At 36.8% G+C, this 15,827-nt stretch overlaps 1 protein-coding gene across 1 annotated transcript; it reads left to right on the top strand.

The window, feature by feature from the left end:
* Window positions 1-5,509: 5,509 nt before the first annotated feature.
* TNFRSF17 (TNF receptor superfamily member 17) lies at window positions 5,510-14,534 on the top strand. The gene is made up of 4 exons (XM_010170620.2): window positions 5,510-5,570; window positions 12,905-13,024; window positions 13,355-13,486; window positions 14,278-14,534. The coding sequence occupies exons 1-4, from the start codon at window positions 5,510-5,512 to the stop codon at window positions 14,532-14,534; spliced, it is 570 nt and encodes a 189-aa protein (XP_010168922.2).
* Window positions 14,535-15,827: the final 1,293 nt, after the last annotated feature.

Genomic DNA, 15,827 nt, shown 5'->3' on the forward strand with positions numbered 1-15,827 from the left:
CCGCCGCCGCCGGAGCGCCCGCCCGTTTCGCGGGGTGCGCGGCGGGGGCTGAGGGGAGCGGGCCCGGCGGGGACTGTCACCTCACTGGAGGTCTTGCCTCCCTTCAGGCCTCAGCGTCCGGGGTGAGGTGAAGATGTGCCCGATTTAGCTTTTGTCTGTGCAAAATTGCACCTACCGAGTGCTCGAAAGGGTAAGCGCGGAGTGAGGATGCAGTGACAGCACCTGTGCTGGGGCGGTAAACCTCCCAAACCAGCATTTGTGAGCACAAAATGAGGCGAAAGCAAACATTTCTGAACGTGTTCAGCCATAGGTTGACAGGATGCGTTAGAAGTTCCAATTTTGGCAAGTTTACAGCACACTTTGACTTGGTTATTATAATTAAAAAAGAAAAAATCCAGTTAAGCCAAATTCAGTAGGACTTGTCAAGTGTCGAGGCCCTTGACTGGTGCGACTATTAGAACTTATTAAAAAAAAAATCAAACAAAAACCAACCCAAAAACATTTGTTGGAGTTAAGTGTATTTGGAGGAGACGGGGAGGAACAGGAGAAACGAGTAGGTTTTGGTTATTAGGCTGCACATGGCTGTGGCAGCATTTCATCCTGGAAGGTTCAGCTTAAGTGTTTATAACTAGATGAAAAGAGTGCTTGGGAGAAGGGAGTTTCTCGGAGAGCTCACATGTGAGGACTGAGTCATCTGCAGCATTATTTATATTAGAACACTGTAGGGCAGGTTACTGGGTTGTTTTGAAGGCAGATGGGTTTAGAACTAAAACATAAAGATCTCCATTCAGTACAAAACCTGGTGCAGTTTTGGTTGGAGAACTGCACAAGCTCTCCTAAAGTGGCATTTACGTAACATAATCTTGACACAAGAATAAGATGGTTTCTGGCTGCACACCAGCAACAGTATGTATACTCTTGACAAGCAAAAAATTCTACGTGGCAGGTAATGCACATGTTAATGGAAAAGTGTGCTTCCAACTGATCGTATTCAGGGAAAGCACTAGTACAGGATAGCAGTAACACTAGTGTACACGGTAGCACTTATAAAAGTAAAAAAAAATAAGTCCCCACCAACACCACAGAGAATTAATTTTGAAAGAAAAAAAAAGTAATTCACAATGGAAGACTATACACCTCTGCTAAGTGGAAGTCTTTTCCTTCAGGCAACAAGAGCTTACCCTCATCAGAGCCTACAGAATGAGTTTTAAAGACCTTGTGAAAGTCCACTCTGGTTATTCTCTGGTGCAGAGTTCCTTTCCAGTTTTCAGACATAGGTTGCCAGGGCCTCTGTTGTTCATAGTTGAGTAGAATTAAGGAAGATTCTTACCTGTATTACTGTTGTAATATTTAGAATTTTGTTAAACTGCAAGTAAGTTTCTCAGCTATGTGTGACAGTCATGTTTCTGTTAAAAAAAAAAAAAAAAAGTCATAAGCAGTCCCACTGAGGGCTGGGATATAAGCAGGAATAGGATATGGTCCTTTTTATCAGGTGAATGGAGGGAGCAGTTAGAAGTAAAGCTAGAGGAGTAAGAAATAAGTTTCTTAAGCAACTAGTGTCATAAGAAACACCTCAATATAGTGCTCTCCACTTACTAAAGGTTTGTTTGGGTTTTATTGGTTTGGTTTGTATTTTTAAATATTAACCTTTGCTTATTAGGTGATATTTATTAACCAGTAGGTGTCTGATACATTTCATTTATATGGAAACAAGGTTAACAGCATTTGGAACAAAGGAGCTCATGGGTTACTACTGTTGAATAATAGATAAAAAAACAGTGGAAACCAAGCTTCATGAATTCTGCTGACAGAGTGGCTTGTTATTGTATACTTTTTACCATCACTATGAGCATTAAATAGCTCAGGTTTATAATGACTGCAATGCTGTATTGCAAGCTTATGTTTTGTTTGAGCTTTGACACATCCTACAAGTCAGGAAAGGCTTGACTGGAAGCAGGAACTACATTTGCAGAGCAATTAAGACTTACCTTAAGATTACCAGCACACAGAACATGTAGGCAGCAATTCTTACAGACACTTTAGCATTCCCTAAAAAGGCTTCTTGAAGGTTTTTGAAATGGAGCTCAATTCTGACAGCTCCTAAAGTACTGACTCGTGATAATTTAATTTTTATTTTTTTTTTGGAGGGCGTGGGGATTCAGGGAGTGGGGCCAAGTGTATGTTTGATCAGAGGTATAGAAGTGTGTATTACCATTTATCTTAGGGGAAACAGTATTACCTGTGTTATCTGACATTCCTTCTCTCCTTGACAAGTACTTATTCCCTAGGTACTTGCTAGGATAGAAACAATTATTCCACAGTATTCCAGAAGATGCCAGATGTCCTTCAGAGTGTACAAACCTGTTTTGCAGGCTGTGTCGCACATAGGAATTGTGTAAACTCAATCACTAAATTTTTAACAGAGCTCGTAGTTTGTTTTTCCACTTACGAACAGCTGGTACTCAACACAAAACCTAAGTGGAATAACGATAATTTTACTGGCAAAATATCTACTGGAACGTAAATGGCTAGATTCTCTTTAAGTTTTAAAGCAATATAAAAGATTTTCGTGTTTAAATCTCTTCTGCATCAAAAGGTTTAGAATAGTAGCTCTTCATTTAATAAATACTAAAAAGCTTTTCTTATTGAAGAAAATCAAAACACATACAAATCCACCATCACATCATGACTGACTTAAATTATCAAAGCACTGCTTAGAAAAGAAGAGGCTCAGGGTTAACCCACCTCAGGGTTAATGTGTGGTGACGAAGGTGCAAATACACTGTCTCCTCCACAGTCACACTTCTACCGTCCTTGCACTGCCTTCTAGCTCTTGTTGGGCCCTTTGCTGAGTCAGTCTGTCTCATTAAATTTAGCTACAGAACAATCTACTTTCTTTTTCCTCCTGGGTTACTGAGATGAATCGGCCCTTATGAGGTGTTTGACAAATGCCAGAGCTGGTATAAAGTTAGAATGAGGAACAGGACTTCTGTTTTTGTGAGAGCAAGCTATTGATGTATTAAGCTAACTCAAGGTAGCCTCACCACTCGTTGGCAGCCCGTGACAAGTCAGTCCTGTAGCAGTGAAATCGATGTCCTCATTTATATGGTAATAGGAATAGTATTCTGTACTTCGGTAGTAACTTTCATCCAAGGTTCTCACAAGCACTTTGCACCCTAACAGATATACCTATGGAAGACCAATGTTTTAGTTATGTGAACTCAAGCAGAAAAGAAAGATAGATTTCACCAGAAGGCTTCAAACAGGTTAACAGCTTCAAGCAGTTAACAGCTCACCACCAACAGGTAAGCTTATTAAAGTCCATATAACAGCAGCAGTCTAAGAGGGAAGGAGAGTGGTTTTAAGGTGCTGGGTAATGAGTGAATTGACCCAGTTTATCTTGAGATCAGATAAGTTCCTGAGCTGCTGCAAAATGTGAAGGAAAGCATTTGGCTGAGATTGGGAGGAGGAGGAAAGGAATAAGACTTCCCTTTCTGGTGTGGCAGCAAGCTGAAATTCAACTGACGCACTGTGAGCCATGCCCTGAAATTTAAAGGTATTCAAACATGTACATTAGTTATGCACTTAAATGAGTAGCCTGATATTTAAAATTGCTTTGAAGTCAGAATGAGCCTTTAAAAACAAAGCCAAAAGAACAAGTTATTTACCTAGGAGGAAAAGAAGACAAGAATTACAAGGTAAATTATTAAAAGAAAAATACAGGAAACTATGCTCAGCTATGAAAGTGCCATTCGAGAAGCACAGCTCTTTGTCTGAGGCTTATGTGAAGGAACAATCTCAAAAGACATTCTAGAAATTAAGTGTAGGATTACTTAGAAGAAGCAGGTGGAGTTAAATGCATCCAGAAGTTTTTGTGGAAAACATGAATTAAGGCTGTAGCTAGGTGATATACCTCTCTTGAAGGAAGGCTGTGTAAGTGTTTAGAATTTCTAAATACCTTTCATAATGTTAATGAGGCCTGCCTGACACAGAACTGGAACTGCTGAACTAGTTTAAGTTTGATTGGGTGCCAGGAGATTATAAATTAATATTCTTCATCTCTGGCAAATTCTCTTTCCAGGTAATCTGTGGAGATGTAGCTGAGAACTAAAGAACAAAAACCACACTATGTTTCAGCATGATGGCTTTTTCAAGAGCCAAGTCTATCCTAAGCTTTGATGGTGTTCCTGGAAGTGTAAGCAAATTATAAAGAGGCTTTCATATTTGCACAAGACCGTGTATAATCCAAACTAAGATATCCTGACCACGAAACATCTTTTCACAGATTGTTCTAGCCGTGCTGTTTAACAAATGCTGTTTCTGACCCATTACTCTCCCTCTGCTGGACACTCACACAATTGCTATGTTTGTGTTGTTTCACATGAACATATTTCAAGGTATTTGATTGGAAGAGATTCAAATAAACGTTGTCTTTGGTTTTTGAAATGCAGCACCACAGCAGAAGCTCTCTTCCAGAGTCTAGTTGTAGAATTATTCCAAGCTTGCAAAGGCATATCCTCAAAGGAGTTTAGCAACTTAACTCCTATACAATTCATTATGGGTTGGTGATGAGTACTTCTGAGCTGTATTCTTCTTTTTGAGGTCTCCAATCTAGAATTAAAGCCTTTCTTTTGGAGCTGTTAAAGCACATACTGCAAGCTTCAAAAAGGGCATAAAATGAATTGGTTTTACTTTAGAGAGAAAAAGAAACATAGATCCATACACCAAAATACCAGTTTGTAATTCTCCATGTCTATCTCCTTACCTCTTAAATACTTTATAGGCTCAGCTCATTGTTTTGCAAGGTAATCATGTGTCAGATAGTCTCACTTTTGTATGTACGTATGTATACACAACCTACCTTTCTTTTGCTTGTATATCTCTAGGAATAAAGACTGAAAGGTCATCTTTTTTACAGGTGCCACCCCTTTTTTTCAGGTTATTTTAATTAGAGGCTCAGAGTTCTCAGCTGTGTAATCTATTGCTTAGTAAACCTGTTGTTCAGATTTGAAAAATCTCTAAATTGGGTGCTAACTAGTTCTTTGTTCAAGGTGCCTCTCTTTAAAGCACAGTCGTTGCCATTTACTCCTTACTCTGGGGTTTTGACACTATGAGCCTCCAGACTGATAAATAGTCAGAGGAGGGTGGTTTAGGTAAGTAGTTTTGCTATCAGAATTGTTTGTTGTGTGGGGTTTTTTTGCTATCAAAGCTCAAAATAAACAAAGATGGGGGTTTTGCTGTGCACATTGTGAAGAATCTAGCATAGTTTATAAACCTAATGATAGTTGAAAATGTTGTGAGTAGCAAAAGGATTGCTTAATGTGGAAGGAATGTGCTGAGCAAAGAACATGCATCCAAGGAAGAGAAGAGTGAGATCACTTTAATGGTGTATACAGTGCCTGAGTTAGGATTGGAAAGCTTAGAGACAGGGAATCTGTCTTGAAGAAAGGCAGAGACTGTGGTTTTAGAGATCTGAAAGCCAGATGTAGGATTGGTAAGAGAGGGAATCATGTCACTTAAGATACTGAAGCACCTGAGAATAAATCCTGTTAAGTATAATCCAGACCTCTGTTCAACTGTTCTTATGCTTTCATCTTGATTAGCAACATTTTGATTAGAAAATTCACCTTCTGCTTCGTTAGAGTAAATTTGTTTTCACCTATAAATCTGTTGGATATGGCGAGTAACCATTACAAGCCTGAGATACATAGATTCTCTGGAAGTGAGAAATTGAAACAGAGGATATTTTTTTCTCTCTGTGATCTGAGACAAATAATTCTCAGGGGCTGGGATGCTGAGCTGACTGAGCAACAATGATAACTTTTAAGTGCCAGATCCTAGGAGATGTTCTACTGGCTGTAAACTAGTATTGTTCTAGCAGGAGACAAGTAACAGACAGAATTTGCAGTTCTGGATGCCATCAAATTGTCAGTTTTGTAGCTTGATATAGAGGTAAAAAATGCAGAAAAGTTGGCTAGCATTTAAAGTGTGGAGTTACACATCTTGGTTGGCTGTCTCCAGGGAGGTGGGAATGTGGGGTTATCACGTGCTTTCTTTTCCCTTTCTTAATTCTCCACAATTCCAGTTGAGGGAACATTTAGAGATCCCTTAAGATTTTAGTTTTGTTAATGACTAAAGCAAAATGGCATTGTTGTTATGAAGAAAGAATAACAGTGTCATGGGATTTTAAAAGCTGTTCTTCTATAGCTGGTTAACATTGCTGCAGAAAATAATTACTTCATTATGAAATTGTGAAAATTAGTGAGCTTGTTTCTAGATAGGACTAATTACTCTGGAATTATTCTCTGCCAGTATTTTTATTCCAGAGAAGGCAATTTGCACATGGAATTATTGTGGAATAGGGATGGCAAAACCAATTACAGTTTCCCTCCTGTCTTAAGAGGGAGCATATATCGTCACTGTGATGCTGTACATCGGAATTTGAAATAAGGTAATTGTGTGTTACCGAAACTTGTCCACAAATACTGAATGGCTAGAGAATTTGGTTAAAATTATCAGAAGAAAAATTCTTGTTAGACTTCAGTGTATGCCAAGCACTTCACATCATTCATCAGTGTTTATGCACATTTATTTTTGTTGTAATTCCATTACTCCTCTTGGCATTATGCCATTGATTAGTTTTAGTTTGTTTTGTCCATCTGCAAAGTCACTAGAATAGTAGTATGTGGGAGTTTATTTTTACAACACAAAATGTGTTTACATTAAGAAATGAAGAAAAAAATGTTTACATTCTGTAAAAACTATTGCACCAACATAAAAATGTCACTGGCATTCTAACAGGTATTAGCTTAATCCAAACTTGTTTGCACAATTATTGTTTTATGCATTGTCCTTCGCAGTTACATAACTATGTTGGCACATGTACAACATCAGACAAGTTAAAAGGTATCTTCTTTCCCCAAAGTGTTTATAGTCTATCAAAACTGCTATTCTGTGCTATGTACTTGTTCTTTTCCATAACTTGGTTCCTAGCTAAGTAAACTTTGAACATAGTATGGGATACACAAGTTGTCTGAGATTTAGTTGACAATGTTTATACTATTGTTATTTGATTTACTGTTTTTAAGGAACATTTTTTGACAGCAACATCATTCTTTTCAAAGCAGTAGTCTAATTAAAATGTACTGAACCAAACAGGCAAAATCCACATTGTTCTTGATTTTGCACTGTGCCCAAATGACATTGAACAATATTGTGTCTAAAAAGAGCATTGTTTTGTGCAGCTTGTAAAAGTTAATGAACACATGGAATCCTTTAATAACCCCTTCCTTTTGTTTATGAGCAGTGTGTACCCCATTCCTAGGACAGCTTATCTCCTCCTAGCCATACAGTCAAAGTGTACACTTAACAAAATATGTATTTTTGAAAATAACCATTTTGGAAACTTTCAACACTTTATTTAGGAGGTAACTGTCTGTAAGCCTGCTGTTGCTTGAAGTGCAGTAGCTTTTGGGAAGAAAAAGTGGTGGGGTTTTTGTATATGCATTGATCTCACAGATTTTTAGGATTGTTGTGATGAGGTGATTTATAAGGGACTCTCTTTCTTGGATTTTTTTCTGTACATAGCTTTAGAGAATTGAAGAGGACTTACACTGTCAAGTCTTAGTACAGGCTTGGTCTATGTCAGTTGCCTTAGTAAGTGGAAAAAAAATTACATGTGCTACCCGTAAGAGCTGTGCCAGCACACAACGACCAATGTAGAAGCAAATATACAGCCAGAAGAATTCCTTTGTTGGCCTAGCTAATGTTTCTGAAAGGACTGTAATAGTCCTATCAGAAAGCTCTCTTTCTCTTTATAAGCGCTATGTAATTATGCAGAATTTCTGAAGTACAGTCAGGCAAAAAAGCTGGCACAAGCATGAACAGAGAAACCCCAAAGCAGTGTCAGAACAAAGCTTTGTTGTTTAAGTTATGTGTGGTAAGTAGACCTTGAGCTACTGTCCTATGAGAGATTAATTTCAATTTTTCTGTTTAATTATTGACATAATAGTATTACTTTCTTTGGTTTTCTATTCAGATTTTTAATTTTATTATTTCAGTGTTGAAACTCACAATAGCTTTTTTCAAATTAAATAGTGAAAGATAAAATTCTCCTTACCTTTTTCAGGTGATTTATTTCTGTCACATAAGTAATACCAATTTAGCACATCTTAAAAATGGGCACTTGGGCACTGACAAAGATTTCTGTAAGTCTCGGGCTTCTCCAGATGCTTAAGGAAACCAACAGTCAAATTTGGGTTCATGGCAGGAAATGCTCTGGCTGGATGCTCACTGTTTGGTACACCTATATTCTGCCAAAGCAGCACGTAACTCGAGGTCTTCTGCTCACGTGATAGAAGGTTGTAAATCTAGTGTGTGCGTGTACAGCTCCAAAATACCAACTCCTGGTCTGTGCTGTGCTGGTACCTACCTGTGCTCCCTGCACCGGGAAAAGTTACTTGATTTCTTGAAATCCTGCTCAGTAGTTTGATACGCCAGTAGAACTGACAGTATGCTAAAACTATTCTAAACAACAAATGGATGTTTTACTGCTTCCAAATGTAGATTTGAAGTTCAGGGAGGAGTTGTCAGTGTTCAATAATCACATTATGAGAGCAAAGACATATATTTCATACTGGTCTTTATAAATTGTCCCTGGGTGTCACTTTTGAGTTAGACTGAAACATTTTAGAAGCAAATCTGAGAATTGTTTTTCCTTTTCTTTGTTGACACCTTTGTTCTTAAATTTGTTTTCTATTACTTTCCATAACAATGTCAACTCCAGCAGGCCAGCTTATCTTCTCTGAATTATTCTTAGAGGATATCTTGGGGGTTTTTGAACTTAAGTTACACTAATGTAACTACAGAAATACCTCCCTGGCAACACTCTGTGGATTTGTCATCATTATATTTGATAAATCCTTTCTTATTTTGTACAACTCTACTAATTTCTGTCACTCTTTTGAAGCAAAATCAAATTACAAGGAGAAAGCATTTATTATTATCAACATGTAACTCCATGTGGAAAGCCAATGCAAGCCGTGGAAATCCTGTAACTGAAAAAAAGCTGAAATGTAACTTCACTGGTAAATAAGCCATATATTTATTATTCCCTGAAGGTAAATATCACTGTAGGAGAACCATCAGTGTCCAATCATCTCGGGCATTTTTTCGTGTGTGTGTGTGCAAAGTTCACAAATAACAAAATAGTGTGCCGCTCAGAGGATTTAATGTGTATTATACAAGGCAGTGGATAAATTATTAACATAACATAACTACAGTTTCTAAGTAACAATATCCTTATCTTAATGTCACTTAATGAATTTATTCTTAATGCTTCTGGGTTTTGTTTCTTTGGTTGGTTTATTATATTGGTTGAATCCAATATTCTACTTAATAAACAGCTTCTGAATTCAGGTATTGCATCTCTCATATGAAAGCCAGTTAGTTTTTTTAATATTAAATTCCTCTAATTAAAATTACTCACAAATGAAGGTTGCACAAGAATCTTGTTAAAATACAAAATGTCCTTCTTACTCCTTTAGCACATCATTTCCCCAAATCTGTTTTATTGCAAGTGCTATCACACATCTACATAATAACTATCAAATACATTTTCTGAGCACTGTACCAAATGATCCTCTGTTGAATGAGTTAGCTTTTTCTGGCACAGTTTGAGACTTGTTTTTAAGAGTGAACAACACAGTGTTTTACTGAATTGAGAAACAGTATGTTGGATTAATTTCTGCTTTGAGAATAAATATTTGCAGTATGTTTTTTAGAGGCACAGGCAGATAAGAAATGGTTCCCCAAAATGTAATTTCAAAACCGCTCTATAGCTGCTTGTCTCCAGAAGTTCTGGGGAACCTCATATGGTCAGTGAAAACAGCAGGTGAACCACAGGACACAGATTTTGAAATAATGTATGTTTCAGACGTGTAGCGAGTTTGTCACAGGGAATTACTGCTTATCAAGATCTTTTGATTGTATGCTTGCCTTCAGACCCTTGGGAAGTAGGACTCTTGAATGTTAGGATGTGCAGAAAACAAAGGCAACAGGCCATGACAACTGTAATTCCTCATAGTTTTTCTACCATTTGTCACCTCTATTTTGTCATTACATATGTCAGTTAAACTATATACAGCTAAGGAGGAAAGACTGTGACTTGTATGGTAGTTGTTTATATGCATGACACATTAGAGACCCTTTAATATCATCGCTCCCCAGTTTCCTATGTGTGAAAAATGTATTGCTTAAGAATCAAGGATTTGTATTTTGGGGCATATCTATGAAAATAATTTGTTTTATCTCTAAAGGCCGTAAGGTTTGGGAAATAGTAGTCCAATTGTAGAAAGAAAATTATCGCTATAAGAGACAGCAGTGTTCTCCAGAGCTCTGATTAAATGAGCTGTATTTAGCCTTTTACTTGAGGGGAGGTTTCTTAGAGTTTGATTGAAAAGATGAGACTTCTTTGTATTTACTTCTGTGTGTTAAGAGAAATGTATTTGAACTCTAACAAGCCACACAGGAAAACTGTTTCTGACCCACTGGTTATAGAGAGGGTAAGCATATCTGCCACAGTATCTTATCACCCCATATACACAATATCAAATAATTAGACACAAATTAATTTCTACTGTACCTAAGAGTTCGATAGGACTTTTAAAACGAAGACATTGGCACATTAGTTCACCAAATTTGTGCTTCCGTGGTGGACTTAGTTTCACATCTCCACTAGGTAATCAGCTGTTTATCTTTTTTCTGTTCTTTTTCTGGCCTTTTTTTCCAGGCCCTAGGGACTAAAACTTTCTGAACTGACTGGATTAACAAATTAAAGCTGCTTGCCATGTGGTCAGGTAAGCCCCAGAGCCCTTCCTTGTGCTTCAGAATACTGCAGAGTGAAGAGCAGGACTATCCCTTTCACTAACACCAAGACATTTAATCAGCTTAGCCGTATATAATCTAACCACATCTTTGGTGACCTACAGATCAGTCTTACTAATTAGACGTGAATCATCTTTGTGCCAAAATAGTCTGATTTAGAATATAGCTCATTACATTTGAGTGACAAAATATTTTAGGAATCACAATATTAACACTTCTGCATATCATGCAGCAGATGTATTAAAGTACAAAGGCAGCATGTTTTGGAGAGAGAGGTATTTTGCGTACACAAGAAAAGCAGTTGCCAGTGAGTAAAAAACATCTGCCCTTCTTCTGGACTAGGAAAATAGAGGAAAGAATTTAATAGCAAAAAGTAAAGTAGTTGTGAAGACTTTAGTAATACTACTTACAGTAGGAGTTATGTCCTGTAGTTCCTTTCATTGTTAATTGTCTCACAAAATAATGTCAAGTCCTCTAATATTTTTCCCAGAACTCCTATATTTGGGTTACATTTACTGGGAAGCATCTCTGCCTCATGGTGAAGCTACCTGTGTAGCATCAACAGATCATCTTAAAAATGTTCCACATAGCAGCACTGAGTTTACAGTATGCTTTGAGAATCTGTGTTTTTGTTTTGTTTTTAAATATTATTATCTGGTCTATGCAGTTTCTTCCAAACTACTGTCAGTGTTGCTCTGTCAAAACATGTACAGAAGGTTATGGAAAGAGGAAGAATATGCATTGCCTTGAGGACACAGAACTGTACAAAGTTACCATCATCTGCTTGCTTCCACTGCCCCTCTGAACTGCTCTGTATTACCAGTGACACTTTCAGTAAGAGCAGCAGCTATTGGTTCTTTTTACTGGACGCATCAAGACTTCATTTACTTTTCCACAAATGTTAGCTTCTTAATCTGCTTGAGAAAAGCATTGTTGATTTAATCATGCGAGTTTCAAACTTAGAAATAGAACGTGTATCTTACACCTCACTGATATCAAAGAATGGTGGGGGTTGGAAGGGACCTCAGGAGATCATCCAGTCCAACCCCCCTACCAAAGCAGGTTCCCTACAGCAGGTTGCACAGGAAAGTGTCCAGGTGGGTTTGAACATCTCCAGAGAAGGGGGCTCAACAGCCTCTCTGAGCAGCCTGTTCCAGTGCTCTGGCACCCTCACAGTAAAGAAGGTTTTTCTCATGGTATTGTTTGTTTGTTTGTTTTTTTAATTTTATTTTATTCTCCTCTAGATTGTCCAGAAAGATACTATGATCTTAAAAGGAAAACGTAGGGCCACATCATGAACTTATAACTGAAAGTCTTAGATGTATTTTGTACAACATGATTACAAAGTAATTGTCAAACTTGTACTTTAACTATTATCTCGTTTAGAATCAGAAAACCACTCTTTTATTGTCCATCCAAAGAAACAGGTATGAAGGAAGTTGTCTGAAGTTACAGAATGAGTCAGTGGCACCTAGAAATGGAATTGGTCGTATCTTCTTATTGCTATGTCTCCTGCCTCTACTTTTTTCATCATATGCTCCTTGGACTGTGACAAAACGAACAAAAAGTAAGCACTGCATAGTTTGCATATTAGAGTAAAACATCATTACTGCAGCCCATCACCATGAAAAAACATACAAAATTCTAAAGACAAGAACAATTATTATGAACTCCTGTTTGGAGATCTTGCTTTTCTACAGCTTATAATGTTTAGCACCTGTTCAAGAAATGTCTTCTATAAATAACCATTTTCTGTTTCAGGCAAAATTTACATTGAAAATTATCTTGGTGCAGCTGTTCAGTACTTTACAATCATGGATTGCCAAAAAAAGAACAGTAATTCCCTGGGGACCTCAGAGTTAAATCCTTTTTATTTAACTTGATGCTATGTAGTAGAGCTGTGACTGAAGTCTAGCTAACTGCTAGCTGTTCTTAGATAAAACTGAGAACTCAAAAGCCCTTTGTAGATGATCCTCACTCTTTTACAATTTCTGTGGCTTTCCAGTTCCATAATTACTGACCTCGATGGCACACTGCCCCAAAAATGAATACTTTGATAATTTGCTGCTCTCTTGTAAGCCTTGTCATCTTCGATGCTCCAGTACACCACCGCCTTCATGTGAAAACTACTGTGATAAGAGTAAGTAATATTTCTGCAATACTTTGTGGCTATGCTAGGCATTTTCATGTTGTATTTTACATAGAACCGTAAACATAAAAACTTAAAGAAATCTAAAACCTGGAAAGAGTTTAGAATAATATATGGGCTCAGAAATGCAGTGTATGTATGCAGTGTGCCGTGTATATGTGTTTAGAAGAGTAAATTTTTGAACCTCTTAAGCTTTACTTGGGCTGTCACTCAATAGAAATAGAAATTGCTTCATTAACATAGAAGTTTTATGTGCTGGACATGTTTACTGTTCATTGGTTATTGTTTACAATGAATTTAATACATGTCTTATTTCATAAGGTACTGATTCAAGTGGAGTTCTTTGGATTTGTTTGGGCTTAGGAGTAATTGTAATGCTCACTCTGTTCACCTTAATGGTCTTGTTTAAATGGAAGCACCTAAAGCAACTAAAAGAAAAACTGAAAACCACAGGTGAATAAATAAGATTCTTTTATCAAATAATTTTAGATCATTGTACATTTTAGCTAATCTTACCATGTATACATTTTGCATATACTTTACATTCCAGATTCTGATAACTGTCTGTTGGATTGTTTTATATTCTTCAAATAGTCTCAATGAAGTTATTAAAGTTATTAGGGAATAAAATATCTAGATGATAACTTGTAAAAGCAGCAATCTCTCTTTGTTGGTTCTGGATCCTATCAGGATTGTTTTGGTGCATATTCATACCTGGCTTACTTGCTGGTGTTTCAGAAATCATTTATGAGCCCTTAATAGCAAAAGATCTTCATAAGGCTTTCATCGTCTTCTCATTGAATGCAAAAGGAATTCTACCCAGATACACACTCAATATTAGCTTTCCATCTTATAAGGCATTAAATAATTTTACTTAATATTTATTTATTTACTTGACATTCTAGCCTGTGAGAAGTGTATGTGGTATATTTTGGGAAGGTGAAAAAAATTACGTTATTTTTACATTTTACAAATACTAATATTTGTGGAGTGTTCAGCCAGTAAATAATAACTGATTAGAAAATGTGTGTTAGATTACTTAAATGCTTATCCTGAAGTATAGGGGGTATATTGTCATAGAACAAAAGATTATCAAATATCATTACATCTTAAAACTTTCACTATATCTTAAATCTTTCACTAAGGTTAGGAACATGGAACATAATGAAATTTGGATCTTTAATAACTCTCTATGTCTGGCATAGCATGATGTATGTACTAAATTAACTTATGTATATTTACAGACTCTTCTGTGGAGCTGAATAATATTCTCAAGGATAATACTGAAAGCAGTGTGAATACAGAAGGAATTAGACACTCACTTCAAAGTGAAACATTAATGTATTCAGTGGAAGAATGCACTTGCAGTGACTGTGGCTTGGTAAAACCTCAGACTGGCTGTGAAACCTCATTTCCATTACCAGCTACAGAAGAAGGAGCTACTGTTCTAGTTACCACAAAATCTTTTGATTATTGCAATTATATTCTGGGTGCTGGGTAACTATGAGAGAAGTATTATTTTTACTCCATAATAATAAATGAGTTATTCCAGTATAGCTATTAATCTTAATACTTGCAGTCAGTGGAGAAGGCTAGTATGTCACCCTTACAGATCTTCCACTGAGCTTTCATTAATATTGTCGTATTATTTCTAATTCTAGTATCTCTTTGGTTAAGTATTTCTACATTATTCTCAGATACTAAACTAGTTATTGGAACTTTTAATTTCTGAAAGTCCCTATGTAGGATGGCTTTTTCTGTCTTTAGATATTGTATCTACTTATGCCGGATATATACAAACCCATCAATAAACAAGTTTGCAAATATATATTTTATTTTAAACTCGGATCTTGTGCCAAAAAATGCTTGGTGGTAGACAAGGAATGTTCCAAGAGGCAGAAATGAAGACCGATATTACATCCCCAGTGTTGTAAAGAATAATTTCAAATAGCCCCTATGATACTTGAAATAGGAATGTTTTAATGATGAATACCTTTGTAGAGTATGGAGTCCCTCCTAGTTCAGATAGTATCTCTGCGTCACACCAAGGGAGGTGTGATGCTGTGGAGCACCATACCTGCAATCCCAATGTATTTCCTGATGGTGCAGGCTTTTTTTTAAGTGCCAAGCATTTTTCAGACTGTATTCTACAAAGATTTTTATTTCATTATTATTTTTTGCTTGCCCTTGTTATGTGTACAAGGACTGCTGATTAAATATATTAATATGAAATATGCTAGGCTACTACTGGCCTAAAATTAGGAACATAGTTCTGTCCCTTTGCCTCCCAAGCATTAATGTTCTTTTCCTAATATTAGGCCAGTTTTATTCCTGGAAAACTGCAACAACAACGATAGAAGCAACAACATTTTTTTTTTATTTGCAGATAACTTTCTATTTCAGGTTCTTGCATGAATTATGAATTCATTAAGACTAGTAAATTATTGCAGAAAATCTATGAATAGTCAATATTGCAGCATCTTTAGGAGGCTGCCCACAAAGTCTGGGCTGGTGATGAGTTAGCTGTGTACGTCAGGCCACACAAAAACTCTGGAATAGGCCTACAGAGCTATTTATTAAATGTGTTATTGTTCCTGTATCTAGAAACTCTTAAGGGTGATGCTTTGTTGCTCCACACAGCGTGGAGCAGTACAGGGCAGACACACAGCACTGCATTTAGACAGTCTGCAAACACAACCCAGCAAGATGGTGCCTTAAAACGGGTCTGCAACATTTTAAAAAATTACTTTATTACCTTTTTTTTTAATTATTATTTTATTAGAGGTTTCACAAT

The sequence above is a fragment of the Antrostomus carolinensis genome, unplaced genomic scaffold (genome assembly GCF_000700745.2).
Source record: "Antrostomus carolinensis isolate BGI_N321 unplaced genomic scaffold, ASM70074v2 scaffold55566, whole genome shotgun sequence".
In the NCBI taxonomy this organism is placed as follows: domain Eukaryota; kingdom Metazoa; phylum Chordata; class Aves; order Caprimulgiformes; family Caprimulgidae; genus Antrostomus; species Antrostomus carolinensis.

Excerpts from the sequence above, each read along its gene's own strand:
- TNFRSF17 (XM_010170620.2), top strand. The coding sequence starts at position 5,510 with ATGTCACTTAAGATACTGAAGCACCTGAGAATAAATCCTGTTAAGTAT. Across the intron at positions 5,571-12,904 it reads TAAGTATAATCCAGACCTCT|CCTCGATGGCACACTGCCCC; the intron begins GTTCAACTGTTC and ends CATAATTACTGA. Across the intron at positions 13,025-13,354 it reads TGAAAACTACTGTGATAAGA|GTACTGATTCAAGTGGAGTT; the intron begins GTAAGTAATATT and ends TTATTTCATAAG.